Source organism: Ruditapes philippinarum, unplaced genomic scaffold, assembly GCF_026571515.1.
Source record: "Ruditapes philippinarum isolate M1 unplaced genomic scaffold, ASM2657151v2 ctg611_1_1_1_1, whole genome shotgun sequence".
Lineage (NCBI taxonomy): Eukaryota > Metazoa > Mollusca > Bivalvia > Venerida > Veneridae > Ruditapes > Ruditapes philippinarum.
The window spans coordinates 247,367-267,792 of NW_026863843.1; the positions used below are offsets into that span (position 1 = coordinate 247,367).

At 33.7% G+C, this 20,426-nt stretch overlaps 1 protein-coding gene and 1 long non-coding RNA gene across 4 annotated transcripts; both read left to right on the plus strand.

Annotated features, from left to right (window-relative positions):
• The first annotated feature begins 1,067 nt into the window (after positions 1 to 1,067).
• On the plus strand, positions 1,068 to 5,712 carry LOC132723478 (uncharacterized). Its single transcript, XR_009624748.1, has 2 exons — positions 1,068 to 1,202; positions 1,868 to 5,712. It is a non-coding gene; the product is annotated as an uncharacterized LOC132723478 (long non-coding RNA).
• A 5,875-nt stretch (positions 5,713 to 11,587) lies between these two features.
• Positions 11,588 to 17,967, plus strand: LOC132723479 (palmitoyltransferase ZDHHC23-B-like). 3 transcript variants are annotated; one of them, XM_060708203.1, is made up of 6 exons: positions 11,588 to 11,731; positions 13,387 to 13,502; positions 14,364 to 14,938; positions 15,902 to 16,058; positions 17,073 to 17,240; positions 17,507 to 17,967. In XM_060708203.1, exons 1-6 carry the CDS (start codon positions 11,726 to 11,728, stop codon positions 17,754 to 17,756), a joined length of 1,272 nt encoding a protein of 423 aa, XP_060564186.1. In that variant the 5' UTR covers positions 11,588 to 11,725; the 3' UTR covers positions 17,757 to 17,967. The 3 variants fall into 3 exon arrangements, with proteins under 3 accessions (XP_060564186.1, XP_060564187.1, XP_060564188.1); XM_060708204.1 differs by having other exon boundaries at positions 11,620 to 11,731; positions 13,390 to 13,502; XM_060708205.1 differs by having other exon boundaries at positions 11,629 to 11,739.
• Positions 17,968 to 20,426: the final 2,459 nt, after the last annotated feature.

Consider the following 20,426-nt stretch of genomic DNA (forward strand, 5'->3'; position numbering starts at 1 on the left):
ATTCATTTCTGATATATCTTTCCGATATCTTGTTATAATATAAAAGGCTGAACGTCATCATAGAATTATTAGGAAAAAAATATATATGTTCATTCTTTGTAAAAATGTTAGAAGACTTGCAAGTTACTGATTTTATCATTGCATTGATTTTATTTATTATTGAAAAATGCTGAACGGCTATCCTCAACAGTGTGTATAGGCTAGAACTTTCAGTTTGCATTTTAGGGTCATGACGGCTTTCCCGTTGCTGTCAACAAACTAACCTTTTTCATAACTTTTCAGATCTTGGTGTATTGTCTTCATACTTGGCCACAACAACCCTTCAAATAGACCAGACTAAACTTGACCTCCATATAAACATTCAAGGTAAAATATTTAAATTTTCTTGATTTTTGCTATTAGTGGCTATGACTTTGTTATTTTTGAATGGATTGTCTTCAAACTTGTACGCAACAATCTTTTAGGATAGGACCTGATTCACTCATTAATGTCCTTGAAGCTTTTGTGATGAGAAGTTGTGCAGAATAATACAAACCCAGAACAATTTCATTTACTTGGTTTTGCAACTTCTGAGACAACGGATTTTAAAGATAGTTGTTTTCTTAAAATTTCAGGACAGTATAGTAGATTGTAAAGACATTTAGTACATACTGTATATACACTATAACTACTATAGTATACTATAAAAATCTTTGTGCTTGGACAATTTTGAACAAATTGTTTCTTAAACAGTGTAAGAAATTAGGATTTGAACCGACTAGTCTGGTGGGACTACCAGATTGGAATATTCACTAGCCCAAAAGACATTTCACTGGCACGATTCATTTGTTCAAAACAGTTGTTTATATTGCCTCTGAAAATACAGTAGCCTGGTCGGCTTGTTACTGTGAAAAGTTGGTAGCCCGAGGAGAAATTTAGTAGTCAGGCCCTCGGACTACTGCTAATTTCGAACACTGCTTAAATTATTGATTTGATATCAACTAACATAATTATTGGGATACTATATGTATATCTAATAATAATTATATTTTATCTTTCCAACTTTCTGTTTCAGATGGTCGCGGCCTACATGTCATATTTGTGAATGTGAACGGCAGGATATCGAGTTTAAGGATGCTTTAGGGTCAATGAGAATGAAATCAAGAGAGATAAAGGCTAAAATGTGAGACTGTCAATCTGACAAACCTTGCAGTGAATAAATGGTAAAATGTTTCTTTCAGTAGCATGGCATTTAAGGAAGCGGTACATGATTATTTAGAAGTGGTTGTATATGATATTTCTTAATTATTATATTCTAATAGCTTTTTTTCTTGACTTGTTTAAAGGCTGACACAGGACAGTTTATTTTAAGTCAGTGAGCTTCTGTCACATGTAACATGTATTTAGGAATTCAGCTTTTATAGTCACAGTAAGCACTCCGAACAAAAATAATAGCAAGAACAATTGACATATCTGACATATATGATTATCTTATCTACACTTAGCTATCTATAGGTTATCAGAATCACTCACATTTATAAATTTAAATAATTTTGAAAAAATTGCTGTTTAGCAAATAGATGAAATACTTGGGGTGTCTGTGGTGGATTGGTTGACTTTGAACCTATTAAGCCTTTCACTGCTGTAGGTTCGAGCTCTGCAAGGGTTTATGGATTATTTCATGTGAGAAAGCTATCCAGCTTATTTATGGAACATTGATGGTACCCAGGTGCCTGAAATCATACACATAGGTGCACCAAGGTCTTCCTCAACCAGTAAAGCTGGAAATTGTGCTTTAAATTGCTCTCCCCCCCCCCTCCCCGAACAAAACAACAAAAATAATGGCATTTTTATTTTGCAATTAACTTTTTCTAAACAAATATTTCAGGAAACAGTGGCGTTTGTATGATAGAACAGTAATAGCAGGAGTGATAAGGACAGATGCATGTAGATGTGTCTTCATGTCGGAAACACTACTAGAGAAATTGAAATATTTGGGTTTTTCAAAACTTAAAAGAAATTGGAATACCAGGAGACTGCTTGCCCTTTGCAATGTTGGATGATGTGATGTCGAAAGCCTCATGAATATAGTAACTTGACTTAATCTAATTAGAAAAAGAAATGACATTGAGGAGAAAACTAGTCGCCAGTCTTTCACCAAGAACATGAGATAACTTTCCAATATTTGAAATATCATAATATGTATAGAACTTTAATGAGCGAACAGTTTTTCACCAGGAAAATAAGATCACTTATCTATTTTTGAAATATGTATGAACAGAACTCTATCAACTTCAAGGTGAGAGTTTATCACAAAGAACATGAGATAGCCTATGTAGGAACAGAACCACATTTGTATATAGAGGCGCCAGTTCATCACCAAGAAGATGAGCTAACTTATCAATGTTTGAAATCTGTTATACCCCTGCACAACAAAGTTGTAAGGGGGGTATACTGGAATCAGCTTGTCCGACCGTCGGGAGTTTGTCATTTTTTTCTTGTCCGTCCAATAACTTAAGATTCCTTTGACCCACAGTCTTCATATTTGGCATGGAGGTAAGTCATGATTAGTAGATGACCTCTTTTAATTTTGAGAACACCAAGTCAAAGGTCAAGGTCACAGGGTCTTGACTGAAGAAAGCTTTTCTGCCCAATAACTTAAGAATCCTTCGACCCACAGTCTTCATTTTTGGCATGGAGGTTAGTCATGATTAGTAGATGACCGCTATTTATTTTCAGGTCACCAGGTCTAAGGTCATGGTCACAGGGGCCTTGGCTAATTAAAGCTTGTCCTCCCAATTACCTAAGAATCCTTTGACCCGTAGTCTTCATATTTGGCATGGAGGTTAGTCAAGATTAGTGAAATACCCCTATTGATTTTGAGGTCACTTGGGCAAAGGTCAAGGTCACAGGGGCTTTTATTACAATTAGCTTGTCTGCTCAAATGGTCTTATATATTCATCATAAAACACCTCCAGGCAAGGCTGCATGAAATGGGGGGGGGGGGTGTTATTGAAGTCATTCAATGGCAGTTTCAGTTTTGAGGTCAGTAGGTCAAAGGTAAAGTTCACTTTGATCTTTTCCACTAAAACATGTAGAATACATAACTTAGCAATGCACTGGCTTACTTCCCTCAGATTTGGCTGGGAGGTTGTCTGAGCTGTAAATGACTACTGGTGTGATTCTGACAAATTGGTATGTGGGGGTATTCACGCCAAGACAATGGCAGTTCTAGTTTGTACAGAAAATATCAAGGTGCAAGTTTCTTTTATTAAGAATAGACTTATTGATTAGATAACTTACAATATTTACAAACATTTATAATACCATACCCATTTAAAGTATTTCAGCTGAGAGTGTATTATCCAAAATACATGTATTGTTATAATGTACTTTATAGTATATTTATTGTAAAGTTTTGATTCTACTAGATTTTAAAAACATTTAGATTTTACTAGATCTTGAAAATATTTTGTTCCATGCTCTTTCATTTAATTTTGAATAATGAATCCAATAAATACCTATAATAAGTATAGGATTAAAATTGATAATGTTTTCTATCTTTAACTTATATAAAAGTACAAAAGTAATGTTCAAACTGCTGGTTAGATTTCAAACAGGACTAAACAGGAGTGTACAGTGCCATCCTTAGGTGTGCACATTGTTGGCATGTTCTCATCGTCAGATACCCACGGCCGAACCATTAACATTCATCATTGATTGCATGTTATGTGACATGTTTATCAATCGTGGGTATCCAACAATGGCATGTTCTGTTTCTCTGCACAAAATGGCCCCAGAGTTAAAAAAAGAAAAATCTATCACATGTAAAACTGCCAAAATTCAAAAGAGTGATCAGAACCATACACAGTTTTGGGAGACATGTTTTTGTGACAAAAGCCCTTCAAGTTCATATATGACCTTGACCTTTATTAGTCCCCTACCGGTTTAACCGGAGGGGACTTTAGGTTTACCCTCCGTCCGTCTGTCCGTCTGTCTGTTAGTCCGTCCGTCCACAAAACTGGATCCCGCGATAATGCAAAATGTACTGAAAATATTTTAATGAAACTTGATATATGGATAGATGGCAGTATGGAGATTATGCACGTCTTTTTTTTTTCTTCCTTTGTTGAAAATTCTGGTTGCTATGGCAACAAATAGCCTGAAAATATGGCACATTGAACACATAAACTGGATCCCGCGATAAAGCAAAAAGTACTGAAAATATTTTTATGAAACTTGATATATGGATAGATGGCAGTATGGAGATTATGCACGTCTTTTTTTTTTCTTCCTATGTGGAAAATTCTGGTTGCTATGGCAACAAATAGCCTGAAAATATGGCAAATTGAACACATAAACTGGATCCCGCAATAACGCAAAAAGTACTAAAAATATTTTTATGAAACTTGATATATGGATAGATGGCAGAATGAAGATTATGCATGTCTTTTTTTTTCTTCCTATGTTGAAAATTCTGGTTGCTATGGCAACAAATAGCCTGAATTTCAAGATTTCTGATTTAAATTTTTCAGCTTTTTCACTATAAGTTCTTTATTTCTTAAGGTGATTACTTCAAACTTTAAATATAAGTTTCTGGTCATCAACCACATCATATGTGACAAGGTTTACAACTCTAGCACAAAAATTATCAGTATTACCTCCCTTGAACTTAGAATTTTTATGAAAAAAATGTTGTCTTTTTTAAATAACTTCTTTATTTCCTAATGTATCTACTTCAAACTTCATATATATGTTTCTTATTCTCACTCAACATTTTTGAGAAGGTTAAATACTCTAGCAAGACTATTTCCAGAATTATGTCCCCCTTGAACTTAGATTTTTTTCGAGAAATTGGTATTTTTCACTCCAACTTCTTCATTCATTATAGGATTTACTTTCAAATCCCACATCGTAATAATATGACAAGGTTGTATAAACATAATTTCCTTACTAGGCAGGGAAACTTAACACATTACTGTGATATAGACAAACTTAGAACTCAAAAGATTTAAGTTCATTCATGTCATTCATTCACTGGTAAAATTGACTGGCCAATGGCCCATCAGAAAGTTGCTGGGGTTCTAACCGGTAGGGGACTTATGGATTGCTTGCAATACTATGATAATTGCTTGTTTGATATAAAATATCTGGAGTTAGCTGGAATTGTCATTACTTTGTTATTATTTACAGATTTGATTCATGCTTGGACAAACAAACACAAAACCAACATGTTGAATTTTTCTGATATAACTTTGACATTTAAATGACCATTACCTCCAAGGTTAAACAATTGAAATTCGATCACATTGTCATAACTTTGTTTTTGTCTATGATTTGATTCATTCTTGGACAAAAGAACAATTATCATTCAACTATGACCTTTACTATTCAAATTTGAAATTTACTTTATACATTTATATTATGTTTTCTAGGAGTACTCTAATAGATATTACAATATTCTCCTACTGATGTGTTTGACTTCCAATATAAGAAAAAGCCGAGCATGGCCCAGGCTAGATAGTGGCTCTTGTTTTCAATGCCAACTTGATTATATGTATCCATTCCAATTTACATTCTCACATGTATTATCTATTGTGCTTGAAAGGTTTCTACAAAAAACAAGTTTGTTCTTACAGTCCTGGTTTTATTTTAGAAATATTTTAAAGACAGTTAAATTTTCTGTTTATTTTCTATCTGCATAATCATTTCTTGGAATAAATATAGTAAGTACACTGATTTATGTGTTATACACTCACATAAGGAAGTACTTTACATGAAAATTGGTTAAACAACTATAGTTTCCCAACAAAATCCAATGTCATAATTTAAGGTATTAGGACCCTAATGGGCACCATCAGGAACTAAAAAATTGACATCATAGGTCAGATGTATACTTAAAAGTAAACCTTTATGCAAAATTTACTGTACGGAAATCAAGTTATGGCCACTTTTCTGAACTCAAGCTAGGATGTTATGAGGGCCCTTTTTTAGAAATGAGGAACCTTTAAATAATCTGCAATAACATTCTAATGAAAAATGTTTTCCCATTAATTTTTGGTAAGAAACAAATAGTACCATTCAGCTAACAGTCCACATAAGCAAAGTTATGGTTTCTACTTAAAATTTATGAAATCTGTATAAAAATGTTATCCTACCCCACCCATTTTTACCATGTGTCTGACCATTTTTCTACTTAGGGAGCCTAATTTAAAAAATTCTTAAAATTTACTCAAATGAGTGCCTGTTTTCAAAGTTTCCCTAAATTTTTAAAAAAGTATATTGGTTGATCTTGTAAAATATGAAATACTTTTACCGTTTAGTTTTGATTATATAACACTTTGAAAATATCAGGTACCATATTTATTACTAGATTTAGCATAATTTAGCCAATAAATACCTATATAAATTAAAAAGTCAAAATTAAACACTTTTTTCTTTCCAAGTGGGACATGAGAGATACATAAATAATGTTAAAAGAAAAAAAGAAAGAAAAAAAAAGTTGACCCTTCTGGGGATTGAACCCATGGCCCTCATTTTCAATGTAGTTAACAGTAGTTCTCAGCCTATTTGAATACTCTTCAAAGCGGAGGTAATGCATTAGGGTGCTAATATCTTAAAATGTTTATTCATGATATATATATGATATCAATTATGCATTTTGCCTGGGTTTGTTAGTATGTTCTTGGTACATGATTTTCAATTTTGACAAGAGTTTGGAGGCGATACTATTATATTGTGTACAAAATGGGCACTTATTCAACTTTGAAAGAAGAATGATATCAGATTTGAACACCTAAAGTAGATTGCTATACAAATCTCGAATTTTTGTATGCAACATATTGCGCCCCCATCAGTGCTTTCAGCACTTTGATTTGTTCTCATGCCTGCATTATGCTCCTACGTTCTCCCTGGGACTATTATGTCCCAGGTTCTCCTCAGCAATCAATGCATTTGCAGGAAATATTATAAGATACATTTTGGTTCACAAAACAGAATTGTTAGTGTCTACTCATTTGGGATTTTGATAGTAAAACATATAAAGAAAGTGAAGATACACATGTAAGTTAATGAGGACCGAAATGAATTTGAATCCTGAATGTCCTTGATCTCGTAGGTCAAATTACTGACTTAAAATTGATCATACCATGCTATTACTGAGTGAAGTTACTTATAAGTTGACCAAAACTTATGATAAAACCAACATGTTGAATAATTGAAATATGACATTGTCTTTTCATGACTGATCATCAAGGTCAAATTATTGAATTTTGTTTGAATTATTATAAATTTGTTATTGGAAAGCACGCAACAACGTTTCATGGCAACAACGCTTCATGTAAATACAGTACGTAATACGCATCTGTAATAGGCTTTATAGACTCGCGGAGATTAAAAAAAGCACTTTTTAAATCAATATTAAAGTTGTGACACCTGGGACGGTGTCAATATTCACTCCAGGACCTTTATTTTTACAGCTTTTGAAGAAGACCACTTAGTGATGCTATAATCCAAATATCAAAGCTGTGAGCCTTTTTTCGTTGTAACAAGCACATTCTTAAATAGTCCGGTTTTATGTGCTTTGGCAACCCAAGTTCTTCAGGGAATCTAATTAGTTGAACAACTTTGGTTTTATGCATAGAACATCGCTGCCAAGTGTCATCAGTCTAGTACGTGGTTTCAGAGGTGTCTGAAGAAAATGTGAACGGACGTATGATGAGCGGAAGACGCTGGGCGATGAGCGATCCTAAAAGCTAAACTCTGGCATTTTGAGGTTAACTAAAACTGTAATAACTACCGAAAAGACTATTGTTTATGGAAGTAAACAAATTTGGTACTTTTACTTCGTTACTCATAAATGATAAAGTAAAAACTTATAATGGCACGTGGCAAATACACTATTTCTGCAAGGTCTATATTGCGAGTTCACATCTCCTGGTTCATTCATTTAGAACATATATTGGTTTTGGCTTATATATTTTGCATACTTTATCTGTGTGGTATTTCTGGAAAACAAAACTGGAATGCAATGTTTGTAAAACTAAAAGACCTAGAAACAAACTACATGAATTAGGCATCTAACCGCTCGATCATTTGGGCAGCTTTATTGACCATTATCATGACTGCACCACCATTTTGTCCAAACCACATTGTAACTGTATTAATTACTATTTCAGAAATACAAGATTCAGTCCAAAGTATTCTTTATCCGTAGATGGAATTACAATGTAGCATCCATATTTCTAGATAGCCAGTTAACACGGGTAGGATTTGATGATCATCATCATCCTCAGTAATTACCTCACTCTTCGTAGAGCATAATCACATTTATAAAATATGAGTGTGAAAATTTGCCACAGTTTCATGATAAGAAAATTGTGATTTATTCGATCTGACAGTTGTTATTTGAAAAAAAAAGTAAAAAGAAAGAAAATATACATATTGCTGACCTGGAAGTCGGATGTGTAACGCCGCGGAAACAAATTGTTGGGTCATAATAATCTTGATCAATGCACATATGTACTTGTGATGAAGTGGAAAACAATCCGATCTTCTCAAATGTGTAACATAAACTTGAAACAAAATTAATTAATTTTTATTTTATCCCTAATTGCTGTTCCAGTATTTTTACAAACTTTTTATTGACGCACGTAAAGAAATGTAACGTTAGACGCTCAGCGGCTATGATTATTGCAAGAACATACATGTAATAGTTCATTTTATATATCATGAAAATAGCCTCACAAAAAGCTCAACAAAGAGTGATATGCAGTGACTCATATGGATTTCACTGATAAAACTCAGCATATTTCAATGGTTAGCGCAAAAAAATACATTCTTAAATATATAAAAAAGAAACTTTACATTATGTAAACATGAATTTCAGTGCGTACCCATCATGCGTGATAAGCAAGTCTAGCCTGTCGATACTCTACACAAACCCGATAATCTCGTGCAGTTATCATGCACGGCGACTTAAACGCTGATTTCTGTTTTTTACACAGAGCACACCTCAAAAAATCGTATTGAGTAAAACTTCTTACACAGAAACGTTTGCTCTTTTTCACAACTTCGAAAGAAAAACCTTTATTGTTAATATTTAAAACTTCCAGCAGCCAGGCCGGGCCTCGGCTCTCTGAAAATCAACGTATTCAGGCTATCTATTGAGATGTTATGGATGTTGCGCTCTAGGCAAACAATTCATAATCATAGTACGTGTACGGTTCGGTAATACTGGATCCGTTATCCGGTGCACTTCGTGAGACGTCACTAAGGGACAACCACGTCATTAGGCTGAATCACCTTCGCAGCCGGTTTTTGCCTGCTTCAGCTACTGCTCGGCAGCCACATGTCAGTGCCCAATCTATCCGAAATCGCCTTATACATGTACAATCCCATATTCCAATTCATGACGCAGACTATATACTGGGCAGATACTGAGACCCCGCCACAGGTACGCCAGATTGGCGTGGGCACAGTGTCACTTACGCTGGACACGAAACCAGTGGGGTCGACGAATTTCACTTTAGAGTAAGTCACGCTGAGGCAGGGTGTGAATCTATCGTCGCAGAAATGAACGTTTCGCAATGTTGCATCCGGGAAAGGGATCGGTTTGGTGGAGGAAGTGTGATGGTATGGGGAGGGAATTATGGGGGACCGAAAGACAGAGCTTGTGGTTGGGCGCGGCAACCTTACAGCACATGGTTATTTGAACACATTCTCGTAAACACTCCTTTAATTACTATTCATGCAGGCTCATGGTCCTGGGTAGCCTGGGTTCCAGTCTGTCGATTTTTTTATGTGCTTCTGTTCGGCAAATCGACTATCAAAACCAGAGATGTTGTGCGTTATCTATGACGATCGAGTATGAAATAGCGCGTATGTTATAAATAAGCAAAAAAAATCAACGCCTGAATCCCAGGCTAGGTCCTGGGTTAACTTTCCAGCAAGACAATCGCAGACCACACACTGCCCGTTTAACAGCCAATTTTCTAGCTTTCAACCACGTTAACGCCATGTCCTGGCCAGCTGTCTCCCCGGATATATGAATCCCATTGAACATATCTGGGATGAACATGGGTGACGAGTGAGAACAAATCACCAGAAAGACAGCGTTAAAGACCTTGCACGGGCAATGCGAGTGGAACTGCGGACCCTGCCTAAGGTCTTAATCAGGTGTAACATTCACTCCATGAGGAGGAGAATTCGAGCGTGTATTACCAGTTCCGGGGCCACACACGTTACTGAGTTGTTCTGATAAACAATATTGATTTTAATTCAAAGATTCAGAATCTCAAAAGTCTCATTTACTATCGATTTCAGTTCCATTCCTGGATATTTTATTTGGACCACTACGTCAGAATATGTTATTGTTCGACTTAAATGTGAGTAAATAGAAGCAAAATCTCAAAGGAATAAAATGTAATCAGATTTATCCGTATACACCAATAAGAAATTGAAATATGCATGTAAAGTTTTTTTATTTTGCTGAGTGTATATATAGACTTATAAGGTTGATCAGAACATGCCTTTGGTTATCCAAAACAAAGTAATAATTATACCTTATAACATACAGCAGGGGAGGATGAGTGGTAGTTCTCGTTAAGTGCAAAATATCTTAACACACAAAATATATTTTGCAGCATGTCATCTTCCAGGCATTCTTCAAGAAATGAAAGTCCTTTTGAAACGTACAGAATGCGTGTCTGTTTTGATCCGACGAGCAATCGATTTAACACATGCAAAAGAGTTGTTAGCTACATATTAATATCTATGCATAAGAATTGCTTTCGCAAATTGATATTAATTAAACAGTTTCAAACTCAAACATTTATCAAAGCTTAGATAATACATGTAATAAATAACTGTATTCCTGGCTAGAATGTAAATCAAACTGATATATAAGATGCAGATAATAGCCATTAATTTAAAAATCGAGCCTTTATGTTTATTTCGTTGCGGCAAATTTAATCAAAATCAGAATAAAAAAAGGAAAAAAAACAGCAACAACAAAAGGCAACAGCAACAACGACAAAAACATAAGCCCTAAATTACCTAAAACATTCTTTAAATTATTATTTTCTTGGTCTCATTTTGATGAATGGTTATCGTTTTCTCTATATATTAACAGATGCATTGTATATTTAATTAATGATTGCTCAAAATTTTATATTGGATCACGGACCTTAATTTATTGATAATTAATGTCCGTGATTGGATAATACTCATATATAAATGGTTTCCTAAAGATTGAACAAAATTAATATACCATATAGCTTTAAATTTATATACATTATGTATAGTGGATACCTAATTCAGTAGAACTTATTTCATTTATTGTACTATTTAAACAGAGATTTACTGACAATTTTATATATAAGAATGGCGGGAAAATGTTACTTCCTATCATGTTTTGTATATACATGTATATTATACAAATAACTTTACCCTGAATTCGAATATGCTCGTTGATTTAAACTGAACAAAGAATAAACAATATCGATATCTGCTTACAAAATTGTCTTGCAGAATGTGATTGAAAGTAGAGACTACCCGCTATAGTATAATAATATTATAGTGTTTGGAAAATTGATAGAGTAGTCTGACCGTATATTATCCGGTTTTCGACCGTGTTTGGGCACAGTGAACCATCAATTAGTAGTCCCGTCACTGAAATATGTTTTCGCGACAAAAAGTTGCAAAAATTTAGGATAGTTTTGTTTTAATTACACTCCTGTTGTATAAAATGAAGGTATATAAGTGCGTTATTCTTTTATTTACCTTGTTTTTGTTCATAGTTTTTCATAGATCTTATAAAATTTCAGTCATCTTAAAGGATGAAATTGGCCCATTGCCATTCACTGAATCAGTTGTAATTATAAATATTATCCTGCAGATCATCTAATAGCAAATTTCACACCTAATGTCTGTAGATTTATGAAGAAGACCGAAGTTACTATAACTGTTAACGTGGAAATTTTTCGGGCACTCACCAGGGTTTGAAACCCGGACCTCTAAATTACAAGGTGGATCCTTTGTCTGAATATTTCCGCTGCAAGTCCGACCAAATTTACAATCTGATAATATGAAATTAGGCCAAGCCTATCTACGGGGAAGTCGTTTTAAAAAATAGTTTATTTTTCCGTTTTAAAAGTGTCATTCAGTATTTTATGCACTGCTTCGGTTTTGATGATTATTATTAATCCGAAAAGTTGCGATTGTCCTTTAATGCTTTATCGGAATACTTCGCCTATTATCATTGAGTTACATTGAAAATGGCAGCGCCCAACTAGAACTGACACTGAAAATTTCATTGATCGGTATACATGTAGAATTCTATATATATTTTTTTTATTTGATTTCCTTTTAAATATAAATGTGTAGTCTATAGTAAGACCAAACAAATAATGGTAGCGAAATTTCAGACTCTGATGCTGTTAATTGCAAATGCCGAAAGTAGTCCGCTTTTTTGAAGCGGTTACTTCCTTTTATATGTACACTAATGGCGAAAAATTAAGGGGAGATCACTGCGTAAATATGGTCAAATGACAGGCGCATTAATTTTCAAGCAAAATAGTTCCCGAATGGTCGAAGATTTCTAATATTGTTTTATTCTTTATAGATATACATGCTTATAGTAGGCTCCATTATTATTTACATCTGTGTTTAACAACAGCCAGTGCCGAAATAATAAGGGTTACACACCCTAATAAGTAATTTGGAATAATATGGTTTTCTTCAGGCAGTTAACATATAACTTCACAGTGGCCGAGGGGTTTGCGCGCTCGCTTAGGAAGCGAGAGGTCTGGAGTTCAAATCCCAGTTAAGAAAACTCTTTTTTTTTTTCAAATTGTTTAAGTCAAATAAACATTGAATTGAATATCAGTGTTGCAATTAGTCTTATAGCCATTTTACTACAATTAAAATGCTGGAAAGCATTTGTGACACTTTACAAAACAAATTGGTTTATAATCTCACAACCTTCACCTTTCTGACATTCTGAGACCCAAACAAATTCAGCGCCTTCTGTGCTTTGTTTCACACTTGATTATCCTTGTTGCCATTAAGGCATTATTGTAAACCTGACAATCCTCAGACACTGACCAGGGTTTGAATACGGGGGCGTACCTCTCGATAACAAGGCGGACAATAAGAGACACTCAACTGCATCAATAAAGGGCTAACCCAACTGTAAGGCAGTTAGAAGTGACCTATACGTATAATCACTACAATCTGTCAACCAATTAAACTGACATCCATTGGGTGTTAAAAGTTTAAAGCATACATCATTACATGTGCATGTATTGTTCAAAAACATTTATGTAATTGAAAACAAGTTAATATCAGATGATCAATATAGATCCCGACAAAATACATTACAGATGTCATTTTGTTTATATGTTGCAGAAGATGGCAGATGATGATGTTTTATGTTGCTGTGAGTACAGAAATAAAAATGGTGAAAAATCTCACCTTTTGGCTTGCTGTTGTGACTGTGAAGCCCTGGATCAGATTGCAGATAGGTAAATCTTAAAGATTGAAGTTTCTCCATCTTGAGTAGATTATTACGCGCATTGATTATTTTTATTGATTTTTCTAACAATCTGTACCAATTATAACAGACATGAAAACCTTTTTATAATTCATTTTCATTAGCAATTATGATTATATGCAGTGTCTATTCTAGGATTTGAAAAACAGCCCTGGGGGATTTTTATCGAAAAGTGAGAATTTTTTACATTTGTTGATTTTTTCCCTTCTTTCTCTATGTAAAATTTTCCCCCTTCCTCTGAAAAACTAGGGCGAAATTCTCAAAAATAGGAGTGAATCCCCTATCCCCCCTCCTAGAATAGACACTGTATATGAGTTTTTACTTAATACCATTAGCACCAGGAACTTATGCTTGGTCAAATTTTGTAATGTTTAACTAAGATTTATTCAATATATGAAGTAAATTTCAAGGACTATTGTTGAAACTGCAAAAGTTAAAACATGCAAAAAATATAATGAAGAAATTTGTTTTAAAACTCTTTTGAATGAGAGTACTGCCTGTATGAAATAAACCACCAAAAACTGTTGAAGCAACACTGTATTCACATAAAACAGACTTGACAAAGTTATGAAGTCAAGAATATACTCTTTACTGTCATTCCTAATAATAAATGTTTGGTGTCTTACCTTGAATGGGTTACAGGAGATCCCTCATGTGGCTACGCTACTCTAGATAAAGTAAAGTACATGTACAAGGTAGTGATATGGACAAATCACATATAAATTGTACCGTCAATCATTGTGTTGTCAAGTTTGCCAGATTAGCAGTGTGAACTATTTTTTGAAAATGTGTCATCAGTTAAATATATTGTGTTTGAATTTTGCCATTTCAGAGTTTTCAAGTGTGAAAAGATTCCAACATCTCTAGTTGATCGGTTATTTGAGACAATAGTTGACCGATGCCGTGTACCAGGATTATCTGGTGGTGGTGCTACACAGATAAACCTAGAGGTTGCCATCCCTGTCCTAGTTATACCAATTAGTTTGATGATATGTGCAGTTGGACCAATCTCAACAGGTTGTATACTCGCCTGTCTTCCATATTTCTGCTTCTTTTTCTACCGTACATGGAAGAGAAAAACGAAGAAGACTCGGACCAAATTTTTCTTTGCTTGGGGTGTGACATCATTGCTATTTATGTATTTTCTATTTGAAGTTGTTATATGTATGAACACAAATGTCTCCAAGTTAGAAAACCTATGTGTTAGTCTATCAGTGATGGGAATGTGTGTTGCTCTAAGATTTGCCAAGAAAGATCCAGGAATAATACCCAGTGAGAAAGTAAAACAATACCTGTATGATACATATAGTTTTACAGTACATAGAAGCTCGCATGAAGGGGATAAAGATATTGAAGACTTTGAAGTTATAGAACATAAAGATATACCTGATGATACACACAACAAAGGTATGTGATGACAAGATTTAACTATTCTAATATGAAACTCTTCTTTTAGATTAGACCAAATTGATTTCTTGTACTACCAATTTTACTGAGTAAAATTCAGTGCTAGCTAGTGATTTTTTTATGCCCCCAAAAGGAGGCACATTCGTCTGTTTGTGCGTCCCCACTTCATTCGTTTCCGGACTGTAACTTTGTCATACATTGAGGGATTTTGAAATAGCTTGGCACAAATGTCTACCACATCAAGACGATGTGTCGCGTCCAAGAACCATGTCCCTACCTCACAGACTTCCCGAAAGTTGAAAAAAACTGTCAGACATTCGGTCTGACAGACCATGAAAATCTGTCGGACCGAAACAAAATCTGTCGGACCAAATAAAATTGATCAAAATCAACGAAAAACTTGTGTTTGTATTTCTAAGACACTTCTTGTTTTTTATTTTTTTGCCGTAAAAATCGGCACAATCCGTACAGGGCATTTTCATCTCCTCCCTGTCATACACCAATGATTCATGGTTCTGCTTCCATTTTTCATTAAATTTTGTCTCAGGTCTATTCTTTTCATCCTTTTATTGCTGTTCTGCGCACTCTTCTGACGTAGATTTTCGTTTTTTCTGAGGTTTGGCACCTTTAGCGACGCCATTTTGTATACATGCGGCTTGGATAAAAGCCGGACAGTCGGACCGATCCGGAATAAAAAATTGTCGGACCTGATCAAAATTTATCGGACATGTCCGTCGGACCGACGTATTTCGGGAAGTCTGACCTCAAAGGTAAAGGTCACACTATCATTTTGAAGTTTCACAGTATCATTTATTTTGCATTACATTATTTTGCAGTTTACTTTTTGCAAAAAATGGACGATCCTACAAAATTGTCCTTTGTGATATAATTAAGTGAATTTACAGTGTATTTTTGCTGCCCTTATCTATAATCTTAATTTTATAAACATCTGTATATTTTCAGATATGGAAGATCTGCAGACAATGAAAGGAGCAGACGGTGAAGAGCATAGTAAGGGAGCTAACTGGTGTAATATTTGTTGTATAGAAAAACCTCCAAGAGCTGGTCATTGTACTGTATGTGATGTTTGTATATATAACAGGGACCATCACTGTGTTTGGTGAGTTGAATGACACGTGGCTTCAACAAAACATGTATTTGAGTAAATGGAAATAACATGCATTTGCCAGTTAATTAGTATGACATGTACAAGTATGTAGATCTAGTGTATGACACAATCTGGTGAGTTAAGGTAGAAAAAGGACTCTTCCTTAACCACCAGGCTAATTTTGATCAATTTTTACAGGAGCCTAAAAATAAAATTTGAAAATCTTGAATATGAGCACTTAAAACGGGAAAATTTGAGGAAGATAACTAAGATATAACTCGAAATTTTAACTAAAAAATGATATTTAGTGCTATTTTTAGCCTGTTTCGAGTTAAAATCACTTGCAGTTAATGTCTTTTTGCTGATAAGAATGAATATTCTGAGCGAATGATCTGAAAAATTTACACACAAGTTATTGATATAGACCTACATGAAATGGTATAAAACACTCATAATAATATTTTCAGTCCTGTCATGCGAAAGGGCCTCAGTGGAGTCCTTTTAAAGCAGCATGCCTCCAGATTTATGCTTTCATGAAAATTTGAAAATGTATTAAAACGTAAAATATTGTGAAGAAAACAAAGAAAGTAATTCAAATTAACACATTGCAAATGTCACTTGCAATCTACTTAAATTACAAAAAAAGATTAAAATATGCAAAAAATGGCTGTACTGAGTTAGTAGAAATATGGTGATAATTACTGCATAATCAGTCATTAATCACGCATAACATGAAAATTATTACCTGAATTTAATACATTTTAATCAAGTTTGGTTTCCTTGAATATTTGGCTCATCTGGAGGCATGGAGCTTTAACTGCTTTGCAGATTCTTTTATAAAACTCAAAAGAATTGACCTTTTAGTGGTTCTTTACAAAATTAGCTAACATTGTTCTAGTTTGATGATGTTAAGCATCTCAATTTTACTTATTTTCTCAGGTGAGTGATCCAGCGTCCTCAAGACTCCCTTGTTTTAAAGTATACTCATAAGTGAACATTTGTTAAAATTGAATCATACATTTTCAGGATAGATAGCTGTGTTGGAGCAAGAAATCATAGGTCATTCCTTGTTGCTATGACAATATTTGTATTCACTAGTTACTATGGAGGTTATTTGACCTTGGCTGCAGTATGTGATCCGATGTCGCCTCATGAAGCTACCTGTTCCTTCCGAACTGCATACAGAGATTTTAAGTGAGCATTGCCTTTACTTATTGTATGATTTATTTATTGCTTAAGAATCTGTGAATTTGCTAGAATTAAAAAAGTTTACTAATGTAAAGTATTGAATAAAAGATTTGTTGTTTCTTAAGACGTCATTAAGCTAAGTTCATTTCTTGCATATTTAATAAGATATTAAAGAGATTCTTATTCATACAGTTGTACTCATTAACAAAAGACTATATAAAAATAATAACAAATTTATTTAATATATCACCAATATATTAATTCTGTTACAGGTGGGGACTTTGTTATGCAAGTGCCTGGTATGTTGTTGTCGTAGCAACACTAATGTTGTTTGGTTTAATACACCAGATGGTGCTGATTTCTCAAAACATGACTTCACAAGAGTTACATACTGCCATAAAGTTTGGAAACACAAGATGTTTAATTTACAACATAAGGAATGTGTACAACCAAGGCATATTACAGAACTGGAGTGATTTCTTTATGAAAAAAAGATATGTAGCCATGTATGAAACTGTATAAAGAACAGCTTAAAAAAAAAGAAAAAAGCCAGTATGGATCTGAACTATAATATATAGATATATGAGTAATGTAAATGTTGTTAATATTATAATATAAATATTACTACATGTACTAGTAACTGACAACATTGAAGCAGTTATTCTTATAATGGGAATTTGTAGAGAAAAATTGTGGGTAAAATATGTGTAAAGGAAGACTGGGTGATGGTGATGGTAATATAAAATATAAAACATACAATATCATAGAAACTTAAACCTGTGATAGGTGACAATATGGAAATATGGTACCCGTAGTTTCTTAAAATGTAATACCAGTGTCTTTTTTTTGGTGTGGCAATAAAGTCTTGTTTATTATTTTAGAATGTGATAATTTTATTTTATTTTACTTTTGTTTTGTGTGCATCATTTTGTTTTGTTTACAGCTTGTTTTTTTTTTCTTCTTTTTTTTCAGTGCAATAAGTAATGAAAGAATGTTATTGTTAAACATATGCTGTTTCTGAACATACAACTACTCTAAAGCCAAAATTTTAAAGTTTTATCTCTTGTGTGATTGTTGTTGATTTGTTTGTCAGTTGTTTAATTTTTATATGCTTTATTTATCTGCAGCCTAATGTGGAAATTCAGAACAAAATTCAAGAATGAATCATTATCAAGAAAAAGTATACAAAATATATTTTAAGGTTCATTAAAGAGGAATTCTGGAGATTATCTAAGTAAATTTTTATACTGTCACAAGTTTGATGTTGTATTTGTTACTATACTTTTGTGTCAGTTAAAAACTAAAAAAAAACTGCAACAAGTCATTGTTTGACAAAAATGCTCTTATTTGATCTCTAAAAGCTTTTTATATTTTTGGTTATAGTTTTCTGGTACTCATTGTCTATATACATGTAGCTGAAATATCGTTTGTAACTTGCTTTTGGCCATTAGTGACTTCACAGCTTTTTCCTGTCACCACAAGGAAATCATATTCATTTCTAAGGTCTTTACTTTGCATTGTTCTTGACAACTCAAATAATTATATAGCAATGCTCCAATGACTGTGACAATATTATTTAAAGAGAAACTAACACTCTAAATGCATCAGATTTCATTAGAAATCATGTATTGTTTTAAACATGAACATTTGTTAATTTTGTAAAACACATATATTGTTTTGACATATTCAAGATTTGCTTTAAGTTCTACAGGATATTGGGTCTAGCAAATGGGCATATTCATGGAAATTTGAAAGGGTATGGGATGTTCTGACTTGGACTGTTAAATGTATGGTGAATAATTAATGTTTTTATTTTTTAGTAATATACATATACAGATTTATGCATTTTGAAGTAATTTTATAGAATTGTATAATTTGTAACTTAATATATTAACAGAAATATAGCCACAATGCTCTGTAATTTAGAAGCTTTTCTGGTATAACCATAGAAACATAAGAAAATGTTACTATATTGATGTGGCTTCTTTGTTGTTTATCACATTTACACAACATTATTTGGTACAAGTAAATGATCATATGAAATAATTTAAAAACATAATTTGTTTTGTTTTATCACCATTAACAAGTGTTTTTACATAAATAGTTAAAGATGCTGGTTTCTTACTGTATTAATAGCTCACCTGAGCATAAAATGCACTGAGGTGAGCTTTTGTGCTGACATGATGACCCTATTCCATAGTGTAGCTTTTATGCTGACATGATGACCCTATTCCATAGTGTAGCTTTTGTGCTGACATGATGACCCTATTCCATAGTGTAGCTTTTGTGCTGACATGATGACCCTATTCCATAGTGTAGCTTTTGTGCTGACATGATGACCCTATGCCATAATGTTTCTCTGTTACCTATTGATATGTACAACCTCTTAAAACAAAATCGTCTAAACCAAATAGTAAAGTTTGACCATACTTCACAGGAATAAATTTTATGACATAGGTCCTCAACAAAAGATATATAAATTGTTCCAGCTTGATGCATATGTAGGTTACAGGAGCTAGAAAAAGACTGCAAAATTGAAATCCAGCCCGTAACACACATCCGTTTCTTTGACATATATAGGAACATAACTTTTGACATCTTGTCCTCAGAAACAACAATTAACTAGACTAGAGCTTATATATTTGGCATGCAACATCACCTCGTGGTCTTCTATGGTTATATGAATCTGAAGGGTTATATTAAAATGGTGTTGGGTCTACAATTATATGAATCTGGATGGTTATATTGAACTGGTGTTGGTATTGAACTGGTTTTGACTACTGTTATATGAAATAGAAGGGTTATATTGGTGTTGGTCTACAATTATATGAATGTGGCTGGTTATATTGAAATTGTGTTGGTCTACAGTTATATGAATCTGAATGGTTATATTGAAATTGTGTTGGTCTACAGTTATATGAATCTGAAGGGTTATATTGAAATGGTGTTGGTCTACAGTTATATGAATCTGAATGGTTATATTGAAATGGTGTTGGTCTACAGTTATATGAATCTGAAGGGTTATATTGAAATGGTGTTGGTCTACAGTTATATGAATGTAGCTGGTTATATTGAAATTGTGTTGGTCTACAGTTATAAGAATGTGGCTGGTTATATTGAAATGGTGTTGGTATACAGTTATATGAATCTGAAGGGTTATATTGAAATGGTGATGGTATTGAACTGGTTTTA

Excerpts from the sequence above, each read along its gene's own strand:
- LOC132723479 (XM_060708203.1), top strand. Across the intron at positions 14,939-15,901 it reads TGATGATACACACAACAAAG|ATATGGAAGATCTGCAGACA; the intron begins GTATGTGATGAC and ends GTATATTTTCAG. Across the intron at positions 17,241-17,506 it reads ACTGCATACAGAGATTTTAA|GTGGGGACTTTGTTATGCAA; the intron begins GTGAGCATTGCC and ends ATTCTGTTACAG.